At 46.1% G+C, this 26,966-nt stretch overlaps 1 protein-coding gene across 1 annotated transcript in view; it reads left to right on the top strand.

Annotated features, from left to right (window-relative positions):
• clip2 (CAP-GLY domain containing linker protein 2) overlaps positions 1-26,966 on the top strand; it is a 228,241-nt gene that overhangs the window by 177,466 nt on the left and 23,809 nt on the right. Inside the window, 5 exon segments of the mRNA XM_068010178.1 lie at positions 8,356-8,515; positions 9,865-9,921; positions 10,848-11,018; positions 12,887-12,973; positions 26,441-26,544. Of these exon segments, the coding sequence (XP_067866279.1) occupies positions 8,356-8,515; positions 9,865-9,921; positions 10,848-11,018; positions 12,887-12,973; positions 26,441-26,544 (579 nt within the window).

The following is a 26,966-nucleotide window of genomic DNA, read 5'->3' as shown; positions in this document are numbered from 1 at the left end:
TAGCGAGAGCGAGTGGGGAGGGGAGGGGAGGGGAGCGAGAGCGAGTGGGGAGGGGAGGGGAGAGAGAGCGAGTGGGGAGGGGAGGGGTGGGAGAGAGAGAGAGAGAGAGAGAGGAGGGAGTGAGTGAGTGAGTGAGAGAGAGAGAGAGAGAGAGAGAGAGAGAGAGGAGAGAGAGAGAGAGAGAGAGAGAGAGAGAGAGAGAGAAGGGAGAGTGAGTGAGAGTGGGGGTGGGGGAGAGTGAGCGAGAGTGGGGGTGGGGGAGAGTGGGGGTGGGGGAGAGTGAGCAAGAGCGAGAGAGACCGTGCAGAGAGAGAGTGGGGGACAGGGAGAATGAGTGGGGGGCAGGGGGAGAGAGGGATGCTGTGTGAGAGTCTGGGGTGCAGAGATATTCGGGGGAGAGAGGGAGGGACAGTGGGGGTGGAGGTAGAGAGTGTGGGGGGCGAAAGCGGGGTGAGGGGGAGGGAGATGAGGAGAGCATGGGGAGGGTGCAAGAGAGAGGGAGAGCGGGGGGAGGGGGAGAGAGAGAGAGAGAGCAGGGGAGGGACAGAGAGAGAGGGAGAGCAGGAGGGCGGGAGAGTCAGAGTGGGGGGGTGAAGGAGAGAGCAAGAGTGGGGGAGGGAGAGTGGGGGTGCTGCGAGGGACAGTTGGGGAGGGAGGGAGAGAGAGAAAGTTGATGGGGAAGGAGAGAGAGAGAGTAGGGTTAAAAGAGAGAGTGGGGAGAGAGAGTGAGGGAGTGGGTGTCAGAGATAAGGGGGGTGACACAGGTGAGGGGCGCCGGGTGGTGGGGGGGTGGGGTGTGATGAGCAACACAGAGTAGAGGGAGACAACGCAAAGGGTTGGGCAACACAGAGGGGAACACATAGAAGGGGGAAAAAAGAGAGAGACAAACAGATAGAGAGAGAGAGAGAGAGAGAAAGAGTGCGATGAAGATCACTCCTAACAGACGTGCATCTATCTGGAATACTCCGCATCACTACAAGAAGTGTGTGGGCAGACATTGATTACTTGTGCAAGCAGAAAAATACCAGGTATCTCACTAAATCCAACATAGTGACAAGAAAGTAAGTCAATAAATTACTCTTCTCATTTAAAGCTTGTTCACAAAAATGCATATAAAAATGCACATTTGTTGTTTTTATGGTTAATAATATAAATATTTTATGCCTTTATCTTTCTGAAATTGTCTCACCGGCCTCTCTGTAAGTGAAAAGGTTGGACACTCCTGCTCCAAGCCTTTAACCTTATATTTTAAAATAACTTAGCAGCTAGGTTATTTTAAAATGCAAATTTAAAGGCTATAGTTATGTAAACTCTTTTTAAGATGGCAAGAGCCACTTAGGAAATGTCTCAATTTTTACGCTTTGGCACACATTATTTTCACTTGGGACACAAGCTCAGTGACTTGTTGAAAGTTACTGGACTTTTATTTTTATATAAATATCTCAATTCCACTGCCATCTATTTGGAATCATGTTGTTCCAGAATTTGTATAAAAGGGAAAACAGTAAAGAAAATCTAAGGAATCTCCAGAAGTCAGCACTGTAAGTTCTTCATGAATACAAGAATATGGTTTATTGGGCTGAGTGATATTGGTGAGAACAAGATGCTGCTGGCCCAAATACAATAGTTAGTAAATACAATGTAACGGATAGCTTTAATAAACCTTAATATATGATGAACGGTCTACGATTCCTTAACAAAATCCATGCTGCATTTGAAGTTTTAAAAACTGTCGGAGAAGACTTAGTAAAAATTTATTTTGTTTCAATGACCATGTTAGAAACAGTCTTTAACTGAATTTTTTTTGCTGCGAATTCAATTAGTGGACAAGTTTTACAAGTATGTCAAAGATCAGTAACTGCAATGTGCATCATTTACTATCGAGTTTGACGGCAGATGACATGAATGGCAATGCCATTTTAAAGTTGTCTGTATCATATTACGTTACATTTTAACCTTTGCTAACAGCTAAGAGATTAGGCTTGGACATAAATTGGTTTGTCTGGAGTACACTCTTACAGATAGTGACTAAATATTTTGTAACAACTGCTCAACTTTTTGCAGAGCTAAATCAGAATTGACAGTGATAGACTGAGATATAGACATGTGAATTTTAGAGAATCGCTTTAGAAGAGGAACTGAAGGGCGCTCTTTATTTGTAATTGTGTTTATCTAATTTTGTCGCCAGCTTTGGTGAGAAATGACATTTTGTCCATGAGAGATTCTGTTGTTCCTGTATTTTAGAATCCAGGACCTAGTTTAACAGCCTGTCAAGATGAATAAACTAGTCTTGGCTACCTAATGTTAATCTCTCTGTCCTTCCTGTCCCACTCTGATTTCTGTTTTACATGATACTTCTGAAGTACTATTTGCTCCATCCTATAAAATTCTCCTGACCTGGAGATCACTGCCTTTGTGTTGGCTGCCCTGTCGTCAGACACATATTATAAGCAGGTGGAGAAGTTGCACAAACATTGACCACAGATTAAATTTTCTTGTGATAACAGCAGTGTGAGAAATGGTCTGTCTTCCTGTCGCTGAGTTTTCTACTGCCTCACCTCAATAACCACAATAACAATCCACTCCTTGAGTTTTATGGCTTATTGGATCAACTTGCACTCCTGACACAGTGTGAATCCACAGAGGTCATCTGACATGGTCCATCTACCACCCCGTGACATGGTGTAGCTAGCTCGATTCTGTCAACAAAAGTAATTCGCATTGGCATTGCATGTTATTTTGCTTGCTAGCTAGATCATATAGTTGTGCTGCTCTCCATTGATATTTGTATGCTTAGCTATTTTATTTATAGGGTGAAATGTGTTTTAAATTGGACTGTGTTTTGAATGCATTAGAATGGCTGTACACTTTATATTTAGATTAATTGCCCCCATGTCCGTGGCTGAGTCAATAATTTTGTCAAATGTCCGTGGTGCGATATGTCGGTGCCTATCCCTGGTAATAATCATGGGATCAACTTCACGCAGCATATGTTCATTCAAGTGCTCCCCTCCCCGACATTGAATACCACTTTGGCCCAAAATTTTCCCTCCCTCCTCTCCCCTCCCCAACATTGACCTGCTTTCTGGCCTTATTCTCCTCCTAACTTCATCCCTCACCCCCTCCCTACTGAGTAGGGCAATGAATTGATCTATACTTTCCCCTGATATAAGCAGGGAAATTGTCCCTTGCCTACTGTCCCCTCCTCCATAGAACATCAAAAAGGGTCCTGGGATCTTTCCAGTACCCCCGCAGCCATCAATTATTCAACATCCTCCATCTCCCTCTGTCTTCCTCCTCTTTTTTGTTCTCCCTTATAGCCAGCTCATCCATCTTCCCCCATTCCTTCGCACTTTCCCTCTCTCCCATTCTCCTTTCCTCATCATCCTGCTGTCCTCCCCCGTCCCTTCCCCTTCCCATTACCTCCTCTCCCCTATCTCCCTCTTTCTGTCCCCACTTCTTCCACCCCACTTCTTTTTCTTCCTACTCTCCTCTCCTGTTTTCTCTCTCCTTTCTCGCTGCCTCTACAGACTAAATTCCACACATTAGACTTCATGGTCAGGTTTTGGGTCAGGACCCCAACATTGGGGTCAAATGGGGGTCACAACCTGGCACTGTGGGAAAGTCACCCGGCAGTGATTTCCCCCAAACTGGCCAATTAGTCAGAGGGCTGACCTGCCACCCAATTAAGGACAGCGGGCGCCCTTTTGAAGCTGGAGGGCCAATAAGAGGCCCTGCCGCTCAGAAGCAGCAGCAGGTGCCATTTCCAATTGAGAGAAACTGCCTCAAGATGGAGGTGCCTCTCTCCAACTTTCAAAAATTTTAAATAAAAAATGCTCTTCGCAGTAAGGCCACCATTCTGGAGGAAAAACATCTCCACAAGGAGGCCTCTGGCCGCAGCTGTGGCCAGGCAGCGGAGGAAATTCCAGTTGGCCTCCGACAATGGGCCTTAAGTGGCCATTTTAAACCCCTCAATTGGCTCCCTGCCACGTGCAGGCAGGTAGTACTACTGCACTGCCCCCATCTCGCCTGTGGGAAAATGGCCCAAAGGCAGGATGGTGCCAGCAAACCACACTGGCTGGCAGCATGAATTCCCGCACCCACCCACCTCCATGCTTGTCCCCATCGGGGGGCTAAAAATCCGGCCCCATGTCATCTCTTACGGATGCAAAATAATAATTTCTTTCAACCGAGGGCTGAAAGTTACCAGCAGTTTCAACCCCTCTGATTGATCTGAGCTATTTATAAGTAGCTACAGCTACCTGACTATATCCATTTAAAGCACACGCCGTAAAGGCAAAGGCTAGATTAGCAGATAAACATCAGACCCAATAATACAACATATAATGTCACAGGGCATCCACTAGTATTCCTGCTATTTGTAACCCTGTGACTATTTTGCATTTAAGTCATAGTAAAGCAAATGTTCCTGAATTGACAGCAGCAGCATTCGCAGCTGATGCTCAGCTCTGCCCTTTCGGAACATTGTAACCTGCAAATGCATCTGGTCCTCCAGTTCCCAGTGTGAATGTCTGTTGAACGGAAAAGCCAGATTTAATCATTCTGAACTAAAAGCAGGTTGAATTCTGTAGTGCCCGTCCTGTTAAATGATGTACTAATCCTTCTGTACATATCAATCACAATGCAAAGTTCACGTTGCAACAGAATTGTTTGCTATTACTCCTCAGCTTTGCCTTCTTCAGTGCAAATATGCTGCATCACAGCAATATAACTAATGGCATTCCCCTAATAGGTAATGCATGCCCGAGGCACTTACCCAGACTGGGGTTTGCTCCGATCTCCTTGGTATTCCGCACATTTGTCCCAGCTTCTCTTGTGTCCCGCATGCCATCCTATCTGCTTTGTTATTTTACGCATCTTATTGTTCCTTTCACTGCCAGGGCACTCACTCTTGCATGTGTCCATTAATAAATATAACATAGACTTGAAATCAAGCCTGAGCAATTGCACACAGATCTAATTAATTGCTACTAAACCAGCACTTGGCATGCAATAAACTGTTGATGCCAGTCAATGTGTTAACATGAATTATACCCAGTTATTCCCAAGAGAAATTTTAGGAGTTGATTTAAAATTTAGCAAATGCTCCAGAAATACTAACCTGCAAAATTACTAAACCGTAACAGCAAGGTACCACAATGAAATGAATGAATTGGTAATTTTTGTGATATTGGTTGAATTCTCATGGTCTCTTGGCCCAGGAAAAAATCAATTTATCATTTAACTCATTTCATTTGCTACTCATGAAACAATGTTGTATGCAACAACAACATGCGTTTATACAGCACTTTTAATGTAGTAAAATGCCCCATCATAGAAAAATGTACACCAAGCCAAATAAGGAGGTATTGAGATGTCACTAAGACCCATCTCTTTGACTCAGTTTTTTGTGAGAGCTGGAGGTGGATGGTTTTCTGGAGGGAGTTACAGAGCTTAGGCCTAGATGGCCGAAGATCGGTCACCAATGGTGGAGCAAAATGGGTGAATCAAAGGAACTCCGAGTTCTGGGAGGGTTGTAGGGCTGGGGAAGGATACAGAGATATAGAGAGGTGAGATCATAAAGAGATCTAAACACTGGGATGAGAATTTTAAATTTGATATGCCCATCAATTGGGGCTTATGTAGGCCACTGGGATGATGAGCAAATGAGACAATGGGGGTTAGGATATGGGCAGCAGAGCTGAAGCAAATGGAGGATTTCAGGCAACCCATTAGAACATTGGAATCAAGTCTGGAGGGGAGATCGACATAGGTGAGGATTTTTGCGCCAAGTTATGGAGGTAGAAGTAGGTGGTCTTTGTGAAATATATGGCGTTGGAAGCACAGCTCAGGTTTAAATAGGCCACGAGGTTGCAAATAGTCTGGTTCATCCTGAGACAGTGGCCAGGGAGGGAGAAGGAATTAGTGATGAGGGAACAGAATTTGTGGTAGGGGCCAAAGCCAATTACTTTTGTCTTCCTAATGTTTAACTGGAGGAAATTGTGACTCATTCAGAACTGGATGTTGGACAAGCAGTCTGACAACACAGAGGCAGTGGAGGAATTGAGAGGTGGTGGTGAGGTAGAACTGGGTCATCGAGTACATGTGGAACCATGTGCACTTCCAGCAAAATTACTGTGGTGCAGGGACAGAAAGTCCAAGGGTCCATGTCTTTGGATGATATTGGAGTGTGTAAATGAGAAATAGGAGGGGCTCAAAAATAGATCCTTGAGGGAATCCAAATTATCTTTGTGTGAGTTTGCGAAGAGATGCCGGAGATGCTCTAGCTACAATGGGGCAGCTAAGAATGGAACCAAGCAAAGGCAGTCCCACTGAACTGCACAATGGAGCAGAGGCATTAAAGGAAGGTGGTGTAGTCGACCGTGTCAAAGGATGCTGAAAGTCCGAGAAGGAAAGTGCACCATGGTCACAGTTACAGAGGCCATGTCTGTCCTGTGACAGGTGTGGAAACCTGATTGGAGAGAGTGAAACTAGGCATTGTGCAAAAGGTGGATACAGATTTGGAAGACAATGATATTTGAGGAATTAAAAACAAAAATTGTTGGAAACACTCAGCAGATCTGGCAGCATCTGTGGAGAGAGAGACCTTTCATCAATCTGAAACATTCTATCTCCAGAGATGCTGCCTGACCTGCTGAGTGTTTCCAGCATTTTCTGTTTTCATTTCAAATTTCCAGCATCCATAGTACATAGCTTTTGTTTTATATATTCAAGGATTTTGGAGAAGAACGAGAGGTAAGCGATAGGACTGTAGTTTACAACTCCCGAGGGGTTGTGGGTAGGTTTTTTGAAGCATGGTGGGGGAGAGTGCTGATGGCAGTTTTGAAAGGGAGAGGGACAGTACCCGAGGAGAGGGAACATTTTTATAATAGCTTTTATCATGGGGACCGGGAAGGGCAGTTGAGTGGGGGTGCTCAGCAATTTATTGAGAATGGACAAGATGAGCTCAGAGAGGGTATGATGGGAGATGAGCGCAAAGCTAAAGAAAGATGCAGGTTTAGGGCTTGGACAGGAATGCGTCGGAGGAGATTTGGCTTGGTGGGGAGCAACAGAGGCAGCTGAACAGATGGTCTCACTCTTTAGGAAAACAATGTCCATGAGCTCCTCGCACTTGTTGAAGGTGAGGGTGACGGGGGCAGGGGGAGGGGGATTTATGAAAATGGTTGGTAATGGAGCAGGGAAGCCGGGGCTTACCTCTCCAGTTCGCTCCTGCAAATTCTTTTGCTAACATATGTAGTTCATTTCATGTGAAGCACTTTGGGATGTCTTGAAGATATGGAAGGCGATATATAAATGCAAGTTTGCTATTTGTATTAATGGATGATTTTCCAGCAGTATTGATTCCAACCTACATTTTCTGATTGGTGTTATTTTACTGTTAGTACAATCTGTTTGAAATGAATGGTTGCCATTGGTATTAACATATAGAAATCGAAAAATCCAGGGTTAGTTTACTATCCAACTTATAGGACACCAAATATTACGTAAGATTTTAGAGTCACTGTGGCATAGATACTTAATAAGTTAAAGAAACTGATTTTTCATTTGTTCTTCGTTTCTCAATTAATCAATTGGATCTATCGGCATGGCTGAACGGCATGTGATTATTTGAGCCAATCCTAGTTTTTTTTGTCCTATGGACACGTTCTCCGGGAATTTTATCAGTAATTCTCCCAATCAGAAATGGTAATTTCAGCGAAAATCCCATATAAAGCAAGTCAACAGGGTTTCAGTCAGTCTTCTGCCAGTTACGGGAGGCCAACTGGGAAAAACCCTGATGAAATTTCTGGCAATGTTCTTTGAGTGTGACACTTTTGAGGTGTGACATTTTAGATGTGTTGCTTTGAGAATTGTAATGTTAGCCATCTGCAAAACTATTAATTAGATTAGGAAGAGCTCAGTGATAAATGTTTGGAACGATGTGATAGGAAAGATAGTAGGAAGGGGCGTTGAAAATGTTATTGAGTGCTTATCTGGATGAATCAGACTACTAAGGAGATGAGTTTCAATGGATCAAATGGATTTTTTGTGCCTTTGATTATTCTTCAGTCCTGGCTGTCATTGGTTAAATGATCATGCCAGGCTTATTGTCAGAAGCTCGGACTGTTCTAAGCTTTTATCATAACAGCATTCCTACCCATCCTCACCAGGGAGAGAGATTGCCAGTTTTTGTTTGATTTTGGTCTTGGATCAGACTAACAATATCATGACCAGGTATGCACTCTATCTGCACTGTATCAAAATGCCCTCGTGCTGCTAATTATTTGTGCTCCTCCCCTCTAGCTTGTCCACATGCCCTTCATTGCTGAATCTTTCAATTTTCCATGAAACTAGGAATCTAAATGAACTACGCTCATTGTTATTGGAGACCAATCGTCACTCCTGTGGAGGGGAAAAGGACCTCAGCCGGGAAGTTCATAAAGCTGAGTGGAGAATGAAAGAACAGAAGCTGCAGGAAGATATCCGGGTTCTCCGAGAGAAACTATATGTTCTTGTGAGTAAATGGCCGCTCCTTTGGCCAATAATTATTTCAGTCTAGAAAGTGCAATTTGGCACTAACACCAGTGGACCTAGGGATCAGTTTAGTTTGGTTTGACCTCAAAGCCATTATGTTTGCTGATCCAGACCCAACCTTACAAGGAAAATCTGTCTCTGCTCTGAGTTTCTTTGTCACTTTCAGAATTCTTGAAGATGAATAGAAAGCTTTTCTTTTGACGAGAAGTCCAAATTATCTTTGGACCAGCAGGTTCTGTGGTTTGAATCTGGCTTCCATGTTTACTGGACATGAGTGAGATAATCAAAAAGGGCCAGTTGAAGGAAGGAGGTCTGGAGGAGACATCATTCAGGGTTCAGTAGTGCAACCTGATTGTTGGTTATGGGGTGGCCATGACAGAGGCCTGTGTCTGCATTGGCTTTTGGATTTCACAATTGTAGCATGTTGCATATCCATGTTGAACCTTGGGGTGGGCGAGTGTAATTAAAATTGAAATGGAAAGGAGAGCACAGTTACAGTCAGACTCAAAAAGATTTTAGTTAGTGACTGAAGGTTACTTCTTACTTCTGATCTGCAGTTTGTATAAAGGCTGAACTCTTATAAATGGAAAAGTGACACCAAAGTTTGTGAACATAAGCCACAATTATTGATATTTTTTTGATCAACGTTTGTTCACATCAAGGGCTGTCAGTTCTTGTCAGGAATGAAAATTTGAGAGTCATCGAGTCACGTATGGCATAGAAAGAGGTCATTCAGCCCATCAAGGCCATGCCAGCTCTCCACGGAGCAATCCAGTCAGTCCCACTTCCCCGCTCGATCATCGTAGCCCTGTAAGTTTATTTCCTTCCAGTGCCCATCCAATTTCCTTTTGAAATCATTAATTGTCTCCACTTCCACCACCTTCGTGGGCAGTCAGTTCCAGGTCATTACCACTCACTGTCTAAAAAAACTTCTTCCTCACAATCCTACCGCATCTTTTGCCCAAAACCTTCAATCTGTATCATCTAGACCTTGTACCATCAGTTAATGGAAACAGTTCTTCCTTGTCTAACTTATCTAAGTCTGTCATAATCATGTACATTTCTATCAAATCTCCCCTCAATCTCCTTTGCTCCCAGGAGAATCATTGTGCACACATGTCCGCATTGAGCATTCCCAGAATAGTTACTGCACAGATTGGATGAATGATGGGATAAGGGGTATTTTTCAGAGGCTGGGATTAATTTAAATTGTTGGAGCAGAATAAGTTGGGCTCTTAAAGATTGTTGGCTTTGCGATGTAGAAGATAAAATGTTGTTATTGATAGTGAATTGGAAAAAAAATTACTCTTGTGTTACGTTATTGTTTAGATCAGCTTCATAACAGAGAGAGACAAAGAGAAACAAAGGACAGCCCATTTCGCCAAGGTATATTTAAATGATGCAGTAGGGTTTATGCTGGAATCCAGAGCTAATGAAAGGATCATGGTCGAGTGCTTTAACTCAAAATGTTCCATTTCATAAATCCTGCCAAATATTCGTTATATGCATCAGTAATATTCCTGAAAGAGGTTCAGAGTTTGGGCTGAAGCACTTTTTTGTTCTGCTTTTTCTTGGTACTTCATTGGCTGTAAAGCACTTTGGGATGTCCTGCGGTTGTGAAAGGCTCTATATAAATGCAAATCTGTTCTTTCTTTAGTGACAGAAACTTTGTGTTTGTTTTTAAAGTAGAACACTTTCATTCTGCTTTTTGCTGCTCTGGCTTATTTTTTCTTTTTAAAAATTTACAATAAGTTTTTTAAAAGGCGAATGTTTCCAAGAAATAATGACTGTTGTCCAACCTTGGATTTTACTCAACCATGTATTAACTGGAAACAATGTAATCCAAATTGCTGATTTTTCCATTGTAATCACAAAATTCATTTAAGCCTATCGGACCCAGAATTCTACAATCAACATCGCTCATGATCCAATCTAATTTTAACAGTGGTGGAGTAAAGTCCATTTCATCCCAATGGAGGCAGACTTCACCTATGCTGCTAGGCTATGTAATCACCACTGGTTATAGAGTAGTTGCACTCTTACTGAGCAGGCTGGGTAAGCTCTGCCGCCATTTGGATAACTTCCTTTCTCTTGGCCCATGAAAAGTAACAAAGAAAGGTGGATAAGGTGAAAAAAAGTAAGGAAGATGGAAAAACTGCTGTGATGCAGTGACGCCACCATTACACTTTACTGAAATCATTGTGATGAGCTGATTTTCTGTTCGAGATCTATCATGCTAAAGCAGATTCAAGTGAAATAGAAATTTTTATTTTGAAGATCTGCCTGGCATTCTTCTCTCTCTCTCTGTTCAGGGTACTGAAAAATACAAACCTGATCAGAAGCGGCGCCCAGCCTCACTGCAAGACACTGAGACAGACACTGAGTTCTCTAAACTGCAGCAAAGACTGGTTAACACAGAGGAGGCCCTGCGGAGTGCCCTGGAGCAGAACCAGCAGATGGAGAAACTGATGGAAGCCATGCAGGCAAGAACCTAGATCCTGCCTAACCTCTCTGCCTCTCCATCTCCTTATAAGTCACTCCTTAAAACCTACTGGTTTGACCAAGTTTTTGGCCACATGTCTTACCATCTCCTTATGTTGACCAGTTACAGCATTTGTCTGAAGCACTTTGGGATATAAATATGTATTTGGGATTGTTACGACCAGGTGAGAAGGGATCTAGGGGTTCCCTCTTAGCCTTTGCCTGGTTTAACCATAACCGGGTTTAATTTTAAAACACCGTGTTTTTAGCTTCCCCTTAATGAATCCTTGTTCACTGCTCCAACTGTAAGGCAAAGAAATCAAACAGATTTCCTTAGATTTAAACAAGAAAGGCAGACGTTTATTCATCTTAAACTCCAATCAAGTTAACGATGACGAATATGCGACACGACCACGTTAGCATGCATACTCGATAAACACACATGCAAATAGAGACAGAAAAAAGTAGAAGGAATAAAGGGGAAACGTTTGAGGCAATATCTGGTAGTTACAATCCTTTGAGTTCAATGTGGAGTCTTTGGTTGCCAGTATGTCTTGCAATTCGTTGGGGCCCAGTTCACGCTTCAACTTGTTCCGATGTAGGAGTCTTTTCTCTCTTGAGGTTTACACATGAGTCCGGTGGCTTGGGAGAAAGCGAAAGAGAGAGAGAGGGGTTTCCTTGTTCCAGCCTCAGTTGCACACTGCCTTCTGAATTCAAACTGTCCTGTGGCTAGTTCAAAAAACCTGAACCAGCCAGTTAGTCATATGACCAGCAGGTTTAATCAGTCCTGGCTTTGTGGATTATATCATCTTAGGGCCTGGAATGTGCTTCCTTACACCTTCAATGTCTGGTGATCAAAATCCATTTGGGTTAATTGGATCAGGGAATAGTCCTTTGTCTCTACAAGCAGCGTCTCTTAGTATGAAAATGTCCTTCCAGCCCAGTGTCTGGTGATCTTCAAACAAGTCATTTCTTCACTCCAGCAACAGTTTAAAATCAGTGTTCATATGACAAAATTAATATGCCTCATTCTTGGCAGGTGGGGGTCTGCCTGACAGGGATATATAAATGCAGGCTGTTACTTTTGGCCACTTAAACTCCGATAAATTTATGTTAGATTCTACCACAATTCTGATCCAACTGGAGTCGTAGCATGGTAGCAAGCACAGATAGAGATGTAACAGATCACTTTATCAATTCACACTCCCGGTACTGATCATCATCTACAGTAAAAGAAAAATACTGCGGATGCTGGAAATCTGAAATAAAAATAGCAAGTGCTGGAAATACTCAGCAGGTCTGGCAGCATCTGTGGAGAGAGAAGCAGAGTTAGCGTTTCAGGTCTGTGACCTTTCATCAGAACTGGCCACAGATCATCATCTATTGGGAGCGCATATATTTGGAATTCAAGCATGTGGAATCCGTGATTTTTTTTTTCTGTGTTAACTTTGATGTCCAGAAAATTGTGAGGAGAGGCGGTGATTGTGTGCCCAGATTCCTCATATGTGCCCCTAACAGGCAGAATGCCCTGCAATGGATTTGTGTGAATTTGTAAAATTGCCCCAAAATGGAAGATTATGGATTGAGTTTTACTCAACATGTTGAAATATCAACACAATTCGTCAGGGTGGGTATAACACTGGATTAGGCCTGTCCTACCATCACAATGATTGGTCAACCTTTTAACTAGTTACATACCTGCAGTCACCCTGTCTTTAAAAAAAAAACTGCTGGCCTTACAGCTGTTTAAATGACGCAGCTATATTTAATGCACAGTTTTTCTGTAGTAGTATAGATTCAACAGATGGTAGTTCTTCTTAAGCTTCCGTACGGTCTGCAGGTAATTAGTTTCTTCTTCTCTGTTTAATAGACACTGGAAAGTGCCGGCTCTGCAAATGGGGTTCATCAACGGGGACAACTTGAAGCAATGACGGACAGCAGGTGCTTCAAGCAAGAGGTGAGCAAGAATTTCAGATTGGAACACGTTCAAAAAATATATATACACATGTTTAAAAAAATACCATGACCATCATGTCACCAGCTTCTCCTCTCCCCCACACCATCCCCACCATGCTTTCTCCCCCCACCCCCACCTCGCTTTCTCCTCTTTTCCCCCCCACCCCACCTTTTCTATTATCAGTCATACAGGCCTGTAATATACAAGGATTGTCATACAGGCCCCCACCAGCCAAGAATGAGGCACATAAATTTTGTCACATGAACATTAAATTTCACATTGTTGCTGGGAAGAAGAGCAGGCCTGTGTCAAGGGGTTGCCAGGCCCCTGGCTGGAAAGACATTTTTGCATATTAACAGACAGTGTTTGGAACAAAGGAGCTATCCCCTGCTCCAATACAATCCACACACAGACGTGATCAAACCAGTTAGTCACATGACTAACCTGCTTGGCAGTCTGGGTTTTTTTCTGAATTGTACCATTTGAGCTGAGAGTCTGCAGAAAGCAGAATGCTCCTGGACTGAAGAAGACCACCTGTCTGTCTGCTCCCATCTCTTTCTCACAGAACTCCAAAATGCACTGAAGACACATCAATCCCAAGAGAGAAAAGCCTCCTACAGTAAACAAGGTTTAAGAAGAATACTGAGCCCCAATGAAAAGCAAGATCTACCTACAATCAAGGACTAGTAGCACAGTAACAAAAACCCCTCTTCAGAGATTGCCTCAAAATTTTCCACTTTATTTTTCTTCTTTTCCTGTCCCTATCTGCATGTGTGTATCGCGTATGTATGCTAGCGTAGGCACATCGTGTATCTGTAGACATTAACTGAATTAGAGTTTAAGTTTAATAAATTTCAGCTTTTCTTCTTTAAACCTGAGAAAGCCTGTTTGTGCTGGTTTCTTTGCCTTATAATTGGAAAGCGGTGAACAAGGATTCACCAAGGGGAAGCTAAAAACATGGTGTGTTTAAATTAAACCCTATTACAGTAAGACCAGGTGAAGGCTGAAAGGGAATCCTGGACACCTTTCTCACCTGGTCATAACAGGATAAAAGGTTGGCTTTCTCTAATGCCGAAATCAAAGTCATGTCTTATTGCTGAGCTAACCATTTATTCATTCAGGTAGTATTCTCTGTTAAGAATAAAAATATCTGGCTTCCCAACCTCTGCCGCCATTTTCTCTTCACTCATGTCAGCTGGAGGCTGAAGCATTCTGAAGCACCCTTGGTATTGCTCTTGCTGCCCTCTTGCTGGGGCCTCTCCACATATGCTCCAAAACATGTACTCAGTCAGTAACAGTGTGCAGTCTATGAGGGCTGAATTCAATATCCCCTGAAACAGGCGTGCAAATCGGGATGCACAATTAACTCACGCCCATTGACTACAATGCGGGCAGCACACGAACTACATGCTGTCTGCTCTTTTTTACATGATTGCAATGTCCAGCCAGTGCTAATGATTGCCTGGACGCCTGAGCAGGGGCCAATATGTTGAGTGGCGAGCCTCAGTTAAAGTTTGCCTGAACTGTTTAAGGCTAGTCTTAAAAGGGGAGGAAAATCGGAGCTGGAGCTGGTACTGGGAGACCTGTGTGAGTTGGGAGACCTGTGTGAGGAGAGATGTTCTGGTAGGAAGACTCTCCAGACACACGCTCAGAGGGCAGTGGGAGTAGGTATCCTTGGAGATCAATGCCAAGAGTCGAGCCCCTGGATGCAGTGCCATTAGAAGTTCAATGACCTCACACGAGTGGTCAAAGTCAGTGAATACCTCTTCAAATGCTATATCCCACCAACTGCACCACTATCTTTAGACATTCAATTCACCATACCCCCATCAATCAACTACCAACAGTCCCAATCAATCAGAACTCAGACCTAACATTCATAGCTTCACCTCACCCTCACGCACTTAGCACTAATGCAAGCCTCACACCCATATCTCAAAGCTTGCACGCACTGCCAGCTATTCAACCATGCCAGCCACATCAGTCAAACAGATTGCACAATATTTGCTGATACACTTCCCCCTCTCTTGCAGGTTGTGGTGGCAGATAACCAGAGGCAGCAGCAGCTAATCGGAGGGACAATAGGCATGCCTTCATATCCTAATCCCCCATGAAGGGGCCATTATTGAAGCGCCCATTGCTCAGGCTGTGAGCAGCGGCAGGGCTGAAAGCATCAAAGATGATGCTATCTTCATTCCGAATCCTCCTTCCCATTTCCCAACACCCCTCCTGCCATCCCACAATCTCTTCTGATTTACAAGCTGCAGATGGTGTAAACATACACCTCTTACTTTCTGTACCTCCCCTCATCATAGCCCCATCCTTGGGCCTTTCTCTTCTCAGTTACCCAAGAAATGCAACCTGGCCAGGTGGTGCAGGAACAGCAAGAAGAATGATGATGAAGAAACATTGCTGCTCGATCTCACATTCGCAGCCACCAGCTCAGATATTGACACTACGCATAATGTAGAGGATAGCTTAGGGATGGGATCTGCACATGGTGAGACACCGGGCCTGAGTGGCCTGCAGCCAGGGCAGGCAGCAAGGATATTGCAGATGCCTGCTCACCGGATGACCAGGTCCCACATGAGCTCTGCTGCAGAGGACTTGGCCAAGGACTTTGATCAAGCAGCGCACAGAAAAACACAGATGATTTTATAAAAATTCATTCATGGGATGTGGGCGTCGCTGGCCAGGCCAGCATTTATTGCCCATCCCTAATTGCCCTTGAGAAGGTGGTGGTGAGCTGCCTTCTTGAACCGCTGCAGTCCATGTGGGGTAGGTACACACACAGTGCTGTTGGGAAGGGAGTTCCAGGATTTTGACCCAGCGACAGTGAAGGAACGGTGATAAAGTTCCAAGTCAGGATGGTGTGTGACTTGGATGGGAACTTGCAGGCGGTGGTGTTCCCATGCATCTGCTGCTCTTGTCCTTCGAGGTGGGAGAGGTCGCGGGTTTGGAAGGTGCTGTCAAAGGAGCCTTGGTGCGTTGCTGCAGTGCATCTTGTAGATGGTACACACTGCTGCCACTGTGTGTCGGTGGTGGAGGCAGTGAATGTTTGTGGATGGGGTGCCAATCAAGCGGGCTGCTTTGTCCTGGATGGTGTCAAGCTTCTTGAGTATTGTTGGAGCTGGACCCATCCAGGCAAGTGGAGAGTATTCCATCACACTCCTGACTTGTGCCTTGTAGATGGTGGACAGGCTTTGGAGAGTCAGGAGGTGAGTTACTTGCTGCAGGATTCCTAGCCTCTGACCTGCTCTTGTAGCCACGGTATTTATATGGCTACTCCAGTTCAGTTTCTGGTCAATGGTAGCCACTAGGATGTTGATAGTGGGGGATTCAGCAATGGTAATGCCATTGAATGTCAAGGGGAGATGGTTAGATTCTCTCTTGTTGGAGATGGTCACTGCCTGGCACTTGTGTGGCGCGAATGTTACTTGCCACTTATCAGCTCAAGCCTGGATATTGTCCAGATCTTGCTGCATTTCTACACGGACTGCTTCAGTATTTGAGGAGTCGCGAATGGTGCTGAACATTGTGCAATCATCAGCGAACATCCCCACTTCTGACCTTATGATTGAAGGAAGGTCATTGATGAAGCAGCTGAAGATGGTTGGGCCTAGGACACTACCCTGAGGAACTCTTGCAGTGATGTCCTGGAGCTCAGATGATTGACCTCCAACAACGACGGCCATCTTCATTTGCGCTAGGTATGACTCCAACCAGCAGAGAGTTTTCCCCCTGATTCCCATTGACTCCAGTTTTGCTAGGGCTCCTTGATGTCATACTCGGTCAAATGCTGCCTTGATGTCAAGGGCAGTCACTGTCGCCTCACCTCTGGAGTTCAGCTCTTTTGTCCATATTTGAACCAAGGCTGTAATGAGGTCAGGAGCTGAGCGGCCCTGGCGGAACCCAAACTGAGCATCACTGAGCAGGTTATTGCTAAGCAAGTGCTGCTTGATGGCACTGTTGATGACACCTTCCATCACTTTACTGATGATTGAGAGTAGACTGATGGGGCGGTAATTGGCCAGGTTGGACTTGTCCTGCTTTTTGTGCACAGGACATACCTGGGCAATTTTTCACATTGTTGGGTAGATCCCAGTGTTGCAGCTATACTGCAACAGCTTGGCCAGGGGTGCGGCAAGTTCTGGAGCACATGTCTTCAGTACTATTGCCGGAATATTGTCAGGACCCATAGCCTTTGCAGTATCCAGTGCCTTCAGTCATTTCTTGATATCACGGGGGTGGATCGAATTGGCTGAAGTCTGGCATCTGTAATGCTGGGGACTTCAGGAGGGGGCCGAGATGGATCATCAACTCGGCACTTCTGGCTGAAGATTGTTGCAAATGCTTCTGCCTTATCTTTCGTACTGATGTGCTGGGCTCCCCCATCATTGAGGATGGGGATATTTGTGGAGCCACCTCCTCCTGTTAGTTGTTTAATTGTCCACCACCATTTATGACTGGATGTGGCAGGACTGCAGAGCTTAAATCTGATCAGTTGGTTATGGGATCGTTTAGCTCTGTCTATCGCATGCTGCTTATGCCTTTTGGCATGCAAGTAGTCCTGGCTTGTAGATTCACCAGGTTGACACCTCATTTTGAGGTATGCCTGGTGCTGCTCCTGGCATGCCCTCCTGCACTCTTCATTGAACCAGTGTTGGTCTCCTGGCTTGATGGTAATGGTAGAGTGGGGGATATGCCGAGCCATGAGGTTACAGATTGTGGTTGAGTACAATTGTGCTGCTGCTGATGGCCCACAGTGCCTCATGGTTGCCCAGTTTTGCATTACTAGATCTGTTCGAAATCTATCCCATTTAGCACGGTGGTAGTGCCACACGACATGATGGACAGTATCCTCAATGTGAAGGCGAAATTTCGTCTCCACAAGGACTGTGCAGTGGTCACTCCTACCAATACAGTCATGGACAGATGCATCTGCAGCAGGCAGATTGACGAGGACAAGGTCAAGTATGTTTTTCCCTCGTGTTGGTTCCCCCCCACCCCCCATTGCACCATGGAATGCTTGGTGCTTTGGCAGGTCTGCCAGCAAGCATATATGCATTGCCATGGAGGAGTCCAGCACCAGCTCGTCACAGGGTGTTGCACAGAGCATGGAGCCCATCCTTTCCAGCAACGTGTTATTGGGCCAACTCTATTAGCATGCTTGTGATGCAGTGGTTTAGTGAGAGAATGGAACTGAAAGAAATCAGTATTAGTAGCGAAATGGTGTTGGGGAAATTGATGGGATTGAAGACCGATAAATCCCCAGGGCCTGATAATCTACATCCCAGAGTACTTAAGGAAGTAGCCCTAGAAATAGTGGATGCATTGGTGGTCATCTTTCAAGATTCTATAGACTCTGGAACAGTTCCTACGGATTGGAGAGTAGCTAATGTAACACCACTATTTAAAAAGGGAGGTAGAGAGAAAACGGAATTATAGACCCGTCAGCCTGACGTCAGTAGTGGGGAAAATTCTAAAGTCCATTCCCAAAGATTTTATAGCAGAGCACTTGGAGAACAGTGGTAGAATCGGACAGAGTCAGCATGGATTTACGAAAGGGAAATCATGCTTGACAAATCTACCAGAATTCTTCGAGGATGTAACTAGTAGAGTTGATGAGGGGGAGCCAGTGGATGTGGTTGATTTGGACTTTCAGAAGGCTTTCGACCAAGTCCCACGTAAGAGGTTAGTGTGTAAAATTAAAGCGCATGGGATTGGGGGTAGTGTATTGCGATGGATAGAAAATTGGTTGGCAGACAGGAAACGAAGAGTTGGAATAAACGGGTCTTTTTCCGAATGGCAGGCAGTGACTAGTGGGGTACCGCAGAGATCGGTGCTAGGACCCCAGCTATTTACAATATATATTAATGATTTAGATGAAGGAACTAAATGTAATATCTCCAAATTTGCAGATGACACAAAACTGGGTGGGAGGGTGAGTTGTGAGGAGGATGCAGAGAGGCTTCAGGGTGATTTGGACAAGTTGAGTGAGTGGGCAAATGCATGGCAGATGCAGTACAATGTGGATAAATGTGAGGTTATCCACATTGGTAGCAAAAACAGGAAGGCAGATTATTATCTGAACGACTATAAACTGAGAGAAGGGAATATGCAACAAGACCTGGGTGTTGTCGTACACCAGTCACTGAAGGTAAGCATGTAGGTGCAACAGGTAGTAAAAAAGGCAAATGGTATGTTGGCCTTCATAGCGAGAGGATTCGAGTACAGGAGCAGGGATGTCTTGCTGCAATTATACAGGGTCTTGGTGAGGCCACACCTGGAATATTGTGTGCAGTTTTGGTCTCCTTACCTGAGGAAGGATGTTCTTGCTATAGAGGGAGTGCAGCGAAGGTTTACCAGACTGATTCCTGGGATGGTGGGACTGACGTATGAGGAGAGATTGAGTTGGTTCGGATTATATTCGCTGGAGTTCAGAAGAGTGAGGGGGGATCTCATAGAAACTTATAAAATTCTAACAGGACTTGACAGGGTAGATGCAGGAAAGATGTTCCCGATGGTGGGGGAGTCCAGAACCAGGGGTCATAGTCTAAGGATACGGGGTAAACCATTCAGGACTGAGATGAGGAGAAATTTCTTCACCCAGAGAGTGGTGAGCCTGTGGAATTCTCTACCACAGAAAGCAGTTGAGGCCAAAACATTGTATGTTTTCAAGAAGGAGTCAGATATAGCTCTTGGGGCGAAAAGGATCAAAGGATATGGGGAGGAAGTGGGAACAGGTTACTGAGTTGGATGATCAGCCATAATCATAATGAATGGCGGAACAGGCTCGAAGGGCCGAATGGCCTACTCCTGCTCCTATTTTCTATGTTTCTATGTCTATGTTTCTATGCATGATGGTCGTTTCCACCAGAAGACTGAGTGTTGCAGTGGGAGCTCAAACAGGTGTCACACTGCTGCCATCACAGCTGTGGTTACAAGTGTTCAAAGGGGCTTGGAGAATGTCACAGCAGTCAAACAGTCTGTCCTCCAACATATTACTAGGATTGCTGAGGCACCATCCCAGGGAAGTGGCAGTGCCTCTGTGGAATATGAACCTGTTGCCCTTTCTTAGGAAAACAGCATTTTCCCACCATTGCCACTCCACCAGTACCCTATCTGTTGCCTGTCAGCCAGCCAGCCAGCCCAGACTGCTGCTGCCGCCCATGCCAAGATGGTGCAGTCTGCAGTCAAGCTCAAGGTTGTCATGCAAGGCCGTCTGCATGTCTGCCACTGAAAGTCATACTGCAGCCACTGGCATAGTACTGTATAGGAACACTAGGACTGGTAAAGGCACACTGAAGACAGGCACTAAGAAAATGTGCAAGGGTGATTAGTTGATTTATGTATGCAATAGAGATTGATTTGGTTTATAAATTTGGTCTGGAATGTTTATTTTGTGGTAGCTTTTATTTTTGCACTGTGGCCAAGCAGGCACTGTGATGGTCAATGACAGTGGGAAGTAAGGGACTGTTGGTGAATGGGGAATTGGGGTTGCGTTACTGGTATCACAGTCAGATGAGTTCTTCACAGATAGTGTGGCCAGTAAGGGGTTGGCCTCTCTTCCTCTTCGGCCTCCTCTACCCACCCCTCCTCCTGCTCCTCAGCTGCTTACTGTATAGCTGGTGGCAAGGGCTGTCCCCTCATGATGGTGAGGTTGTGCAGCATGCAACAGATCACCACGAATCTTGACACCTATTCTGCTGAGTACTGCAGAGCTCCTGCAGAGAGTCCAGCAGTATAAGCATTGTTTCACCATGCCAAAAGTTTGCTCTTACATTTTGTATGGCAGCATGGTGTTAATTGTATGCATACTGCGCATGAGCGTGTGGTTTGTACACCAGAGTCATCAACCATGTGGTCAGCTTGTCCTGCGCTGCGTGACCTCTGTTCATTCTCCAAGTCATACTGTATTCCAAGTGAAATGCCTGCCAGTGCACCCATGTCTGGGAGCAACTGATTTGTGCAGAAGCCTTGAAGTCAGCAAAAATTCCTTCAGCACCTGTCGCACCTCTCCCTGTAGACATTTGCAACTTGAAACAACTACACAAAGCACCAGACACTTGTAGATTTGTAGCAAAAGCCAGAACAAATCAATCAGCAACTAAGCTTTAAGTATTGATGATCCCTTTAAATGGCAGTGGTGTGGAGTCAGGGAGGTTCTCCCTGTTGCTGAATCCATGTTCAGCTGTGCATGGTTACAAGAGGGCTTTCACAAGAACATTGAGCTCCAAAATGACAATGCTGGTGTCAAATCAGCATTGCACATTGATTGGCATCATGATCTGCCTGCACTGCATACTTCCAGCAGCCATTCATTGCACCCATGCTAACACCCTCACTAAAATGGCGTCCAGCGCAACTTGCCCCAAAAAGTGACTGTGCGTGCAGAGAACACCATTTGGACAAAAAAAAGGCACCTGTCGTGCCCAAACAATGGGCGCTATTGATCCATGCCAGTTCTTTACATCATTAAGGAGAAGTCAGAGGCTGCATTCTCAAACAAGGCAGCTTTAATTACAATATCACCCCTTGGAGACACATCGCTTTCCCCACAGTGTCTGGTCCTGTATAATTACTTACCACCCGATGACACTGTTAGAGGATGCTCTGTCCAATCTTGCTGTTAGCTGCTTCAGCATTTCACTTCATCTTGTTAAACAGACAAGAGCTGTCAGCTCCTATATTTCATTTGTCGGATTTTCCCATTAGAGACTGGATTGAGACTGCTAAATTTATTTTGTATGGGACCTATGAAGTCAACAGAAGGAAGGAGACTTCTATTCCATCAGTGCAGCTTAGGGTTACCAACCCTCCAGATTGTCCCGGAGGCTGCAGGAATTACGATTGATCTCCTGGACACTGCCGTGAGCAACCCAGGAGAAAAATCATGAGGACATGACGAAAATAAATTGAGAATTTTTTCATTTTCTTTGAACAGTTTAGTTTATTAGCTATAAAAGAATTAAGATGGCAATAAAGGCTGTTTGGCTGGGTGATTGGAATTGGAAGGTCATCAGAAAGAAATTTAATGGGCTCTTGAAGGAAATAAACTTGCAGGGTTTGGGGATAGAGGGGAGGAATGGGACTAATTGGATTGCTCTACATAGAGCCGGCATGGACTAGATGGGATGAATGGTATCCTTCTGTGCCGTTATGAGACTATGAGCTGAATTTAATGAGGCCACCGTCGGTCCCGGCAGCGGGCTTGGAAATGGGTGCCGTTCCCGTCCGTCACGTGGGCTGCAACTCCACTGCGGTCATGTGGCAGGCAGCCATTTTGCACAGTGGAGACGCATGGGCCCTTCCCCTCAATCACATAGCAGGGGTGGGTGGCAACTTACTAATTACAGCGTCAGATAACTCCGGGGCAGGTGTTGGCACCATATTTACCGATATAAACCTGTCAGCCCTGCATTCACTCCTGCTTTAGCGTCATTGTCAGCTTTGTGCAGCTTAAAACATTGCTGGACTGGTTCCTGGATCCCGAACCTCCCAAGGAGGGCAGCACGGGATGGCCGAGCCAAGACACAGGCTGGCCCCATGGTTCAGTGATGCCTCCTTGCAGATTCTCCTCCAGGCTGCAAGGGAAAGGCAGTCTCTTCCCCAGTGATAGCCAGAAGTGGTCCTCCTGCCTGACCAAGCAATCCTGGGTGGAGATCACAGAGGAGGGCAGCAGCTGTGGGATCACCCATCGGAACTGAGTGCAGTGCTGCAACAGGGTCAACAATCTCCTGCATTTGGCCAGGTTGAGAGCTCCATACCACTCTCCTTTACACAGATTGCATGTGACTACTCAGGAGGGTGCGCTACATGGGGAGGGTGGCACTACCATGGCAATGGCAGAGGGGCTAGGGTATTACCTCTTCCTGACAGATGCATGGCTGCATCTAGGCCACAGGCCACCTTCCTTCATTACTCACCCCCATTAACTGCCCTGACAGTGTGTGTCAGCATGAGAGAGATATCAGATTCCCCAATAGGAGATGAGGAGCTGACATTAGCAGAAATGTCATGTTGATCTCTCTGCCAATTTCTACTATCTTCGCCCTTCAACTTGCAGAACAAGAGGGCCCAGAACAGGCCGGGGAGACAGCCCGGACTGGCGGAGGAGTTCTGGATCTGTGTCCTCTCACCACTGCCAAGGAAGAGGCTGTGGAACTGGCAGAGACTCAGGGCTGCTGCACAATTTCAGATGGGGAGACTGCAGTCTCTACACAAGGGAGTGAGGATTGGCTTCAATCGACATACTCATCACTTTTGGAGATTCACATCATGTATTGGTTGGCATGACGTGATCTGCACCGTCTAACCCACATATGTTTGTGTTCTCTCATGCAGGTCGGCATATGCAGGAGACTGCAGTTACTGGGGGACAGCCATCAATCTCTGAGAAGGAGGAGAGCTCAGAGGATGCACCGTTCCATGAATCTCCTGCACCTTCCACCAGAGCAGATACTTTCACCTTGGTGGGTTTCTGCTTGGCTTTAGAATCAGGGTCAAAAGCTGGTGAGAGCATCGCACACGCGCCCGAGCAGCTGGCTGAGACAGCCGAGGCTTCTGACAGTCGAAGGACTGTGGATGGCCAGGCCCACGCTGAGCCCCAGGCTGATGACGAGACTCTGGTGTCGACAGCACAGGGCATGCTGGAGTTGCAAAGAGGGTTAAAGTACCATCTGGTGGAGATGCCCGAGGGAATGTGCAGCCATGAGCGGACGATGTAGGAGTCCATCCATAGCATGAGTGCTGCCATGTCTCACGCGTGTGAGTGCATGGCTTCCTCCATCGAGAGGTTGGTGACCTTCATGGTGAGCCAGGTCCCACAGATAAGCGCAGACTAGCACACCATCGCCTTGGCTGTGAGCTCAGTGCAGCAGTGGCAAGGTGAGAGAAGGATAAGGTGCCTGGGGTCTTCTCCAGCTCCTTGTCCTTCTCTGGTCAACAGGGAGGTTCAACTAAGCCTTGAAAGGGAGGAGGAAAAGTTGACCTCTACAGCTGGGGGCTCCCCTCAGGGCGCTCCATGTATGGACACTGGCTCCTCAGCCCCTTCGCCAGTGAGCCCAGCTCCAGCAGCCGTGACGCCTGAGGAGAGTCCTCCACCAGTGCAGAAAACCGTTAGACAGCCGATGCCTTCCAGGCTCAAGGCAGCCAGAGGACGGCCACCGATGTCATCACAGACCAAGGGGCAACCTGATCAGGAGCCTGCCTCCAGCCCAGCTGTTATCACTGGGATCACACTGCGTAGGAGCACTCACAAACATATATATAAAAAACCACCTAGCCAGACTGGGGCATTCACAGGTGTAGGAAATATGTAATGTAGTGATTAATTAAAAGTTCCTTTGTGCAAATCATTAGCCATCATTGTCTGAAAGGCATTTTCCATTATGCCTGAATTGTGAGCTGCTGACCTCCCACTTGATGCAATGTCAATGTGACCACAGTCCTCATTAACATATGATCTCCCATGGGTGCTAGCGCGCATTGCAGCTGGTTGTAAGTCAGGGACACAAATGAAAAGGAGGCAACAGACTACATGCATTGAGGTGAGTCTTTATTGGTTTCTTTATGAATGAACATTAGGGCAGTTGGAAGTGGGTGATTGAGGTTGTCTCTCGCCTCTTTGGTATGTCACTCAATCTGCCTGGTCTCCGGTGCAAGGTCCTCATCAGCCATTGATGCTTGCTCCTCTCCCTCCTCCGATCCCCCTAGTTAGTAGATGAGTGTCACTCAGACATCTCATCGTCATGCAAGGCCTCTCTCCTCTGCGGTGCTAGAGGGTGCAGAGCACAGCAACCACCATGATATGCGAAACCCTCACTGGGGCATACTGCAGGGCTCCACCGGATCGATCGAGGCATGCAGAACCTCATCTTCAATAGCCCAATGGCCTGCTTGGTGGTCGCTCGAGTGGAGCTGTGCCAGGTGTTGTACCTCTCCTCCACTGCAGTGCGAGGATTCTTCTCAGGCAGCAGTAGCCATGCCTTCAATGGGTAGCCCTTCTCCCTGAGAATTAATCTCTGAAGGCGAGCAGGCGGCCTGAAATGCTGTGGCACCTGGGATTGTCCAAGCATGTAGGTGTCACGGCTGCTTCCTGGGAAATGGGTATGCCCCTGCAGGAAACGCTTTTGGTGGTCACAGACCAGTTGAACGTTGATTGAATGGAAGCCCATCTTGTTGTTGAAGGCAGCTGGCTGGTCCGTGGAAGCCTTGATGGCCACGTGCATACAGTCTATCACAACTTGCACGGGGAACGCAGCAATGACACCAAACTGTCAGGGTCGGTCCAGAAGCGCACATAGTCGCCGGCCTTCTTAAATAGGGCATTGGTCACCTGTTTGATGCGGTGGTGGGCTGCTGCCTGTGAGACCCCATACATGTCCCTGGTGGATCCCTAGAAAGATCCAGATGCGTAGAAGTTTAGTGCCACAGTGATCTTCAGGGTCATTGGCATAAGGCGACCCTCAAATCCCAGAGGTCGCAACTTGTCCTGCAGCAGGGCGCAAAGTCAGTGACGGACTCCCTGGAGAACCATAGTCTTTGCTAACAATAGCGTTTGGACATCTGGAGATAGGTGATCCAAGTCCAGTCCACACTCTGGCGCAGGTAGGCCCTTCTTGGCATGGCCAGCTGCTGCTGCTCTTGTTGTGGAGCTTTACAATCAGGCACAGCTGCCTCTTAGCCCCCTCTCCGGAGGTGCTGCATCACGCCACAGGGTCCAGAAATACAGGGTGTATGAGATCCATGCCAGATGACCTGTGGGCCTTCAGAGCGATGCAGAAACGACCCTGCCTCGGCAACTGATCTCTTGAAATTTTGGTGGAGTCCTTGATGGCCCTCAGAACCCAGCCTTGCTGATGGCTGACCCTCTCTTCCAGCAGTATGAGCAAACATATCACAGCAGTTTGCTAATCCAATACAGCGCCCCCCACAAACCCACACTAAACCCCTTGCAGAGCCCCTGAGACGCCGAACCCCCTGGCAGAGCATACAGCAATAAAGTCTGACAATGGCCTCCAAATCCCCCTCTTCCAGTGCAATTCTCCGTCCCCTCACGCCACCATTCCACCCTGAAATGGCCGCATTAAATTTTGCCCTATGTCTTTCTGTGATGAATCCTCCAGGATTAACTTCAACCTGAGTTGGCAACCTCAGTGCAGGTTGCTTTTAAACTCAGGGCTCAGATGAAAGTCCAGTGTCACCCAGTCTCCTTTTTGGAAGAGTTTTAAGAAGTTAAAGTTATTTTGTTTGTTCCAATCTAGCCTTGACCTTGTAAACTAGGGATAAGGGCACATCTGGGGCACAAAATTCAAGGTCACATGTATATTTTGGGAAGAATCAGAGTTGATTTGGTTCAAGACAATTAATTACTTACAAACTTGTGTCCAATCTTTGTCAGACTATAAACGGAGGTGAAATAAGATCAGTGGCTTTATCTCCCAATCTTCTGTCTCCTCACAGGAATATTCAAGGTCACGTTCTCCACAGCGTCATCCCGACTCCAGTCGAACGAAACAGTTATTGGTAACGGAAAACAGAAGAATAGAAAAGCTCTTCAAGGAAATGTGCGGGTCTCTCTGCTGTTCATATCTTGTCTGGTAGCTGCTGTAGCAATAGAGAAACAAAGGGCATTTGCCAGAGCAGGTGTCAAACCACAAAACACTGCACCATGGCCTGGGGAGAAGTCCTTGGTTGGATCCCCTCATACTGCTGAGTTGCCAACCTGAGCCAGACTGTGTGCCAAGCAGAGGCAAAGCACATAGGCAAGAGAAAGGGAGGAAGTTTAGAGTAATGGTAATTCTAGGCTGTCCCAATGTGAATCTAAAGACTAGCTCAGCAAGATTGATGGAGCCTTGGGCTTTGGTTACCTTTGTGCCTTGGCATCACCACCACCACCCCCCCCCCAACCCCATTCCCCATCATCCCCCCACCCACCCATTGGTGGTGCATTGGACTTGGGCACCAGAGAGAGTTAATGTCATCTCAA

The sequence above is a fragment of the Heterodontus francisci genome, chromosome 30 (genome assembly GCF_036365525.1).
Source record: "Heterodontus francisci isolate sHetFra1 chromosome 30, sHetFra1.hap1, whole genome shotgun sequence".
In the NCBI taxonomy this organism is placed as follows: domain Eukaryota; kingdom Metazoa; phylum Chordata; class Chondrichthyes; order Heterodontiformes; family Heterodontidae; genus Heterodontus; species Heterodontus francisci.
Note: the sequence above shows the minus strand (reverse complement) of the source record. Positions and strands in the feature narration are given on the sequence as shown.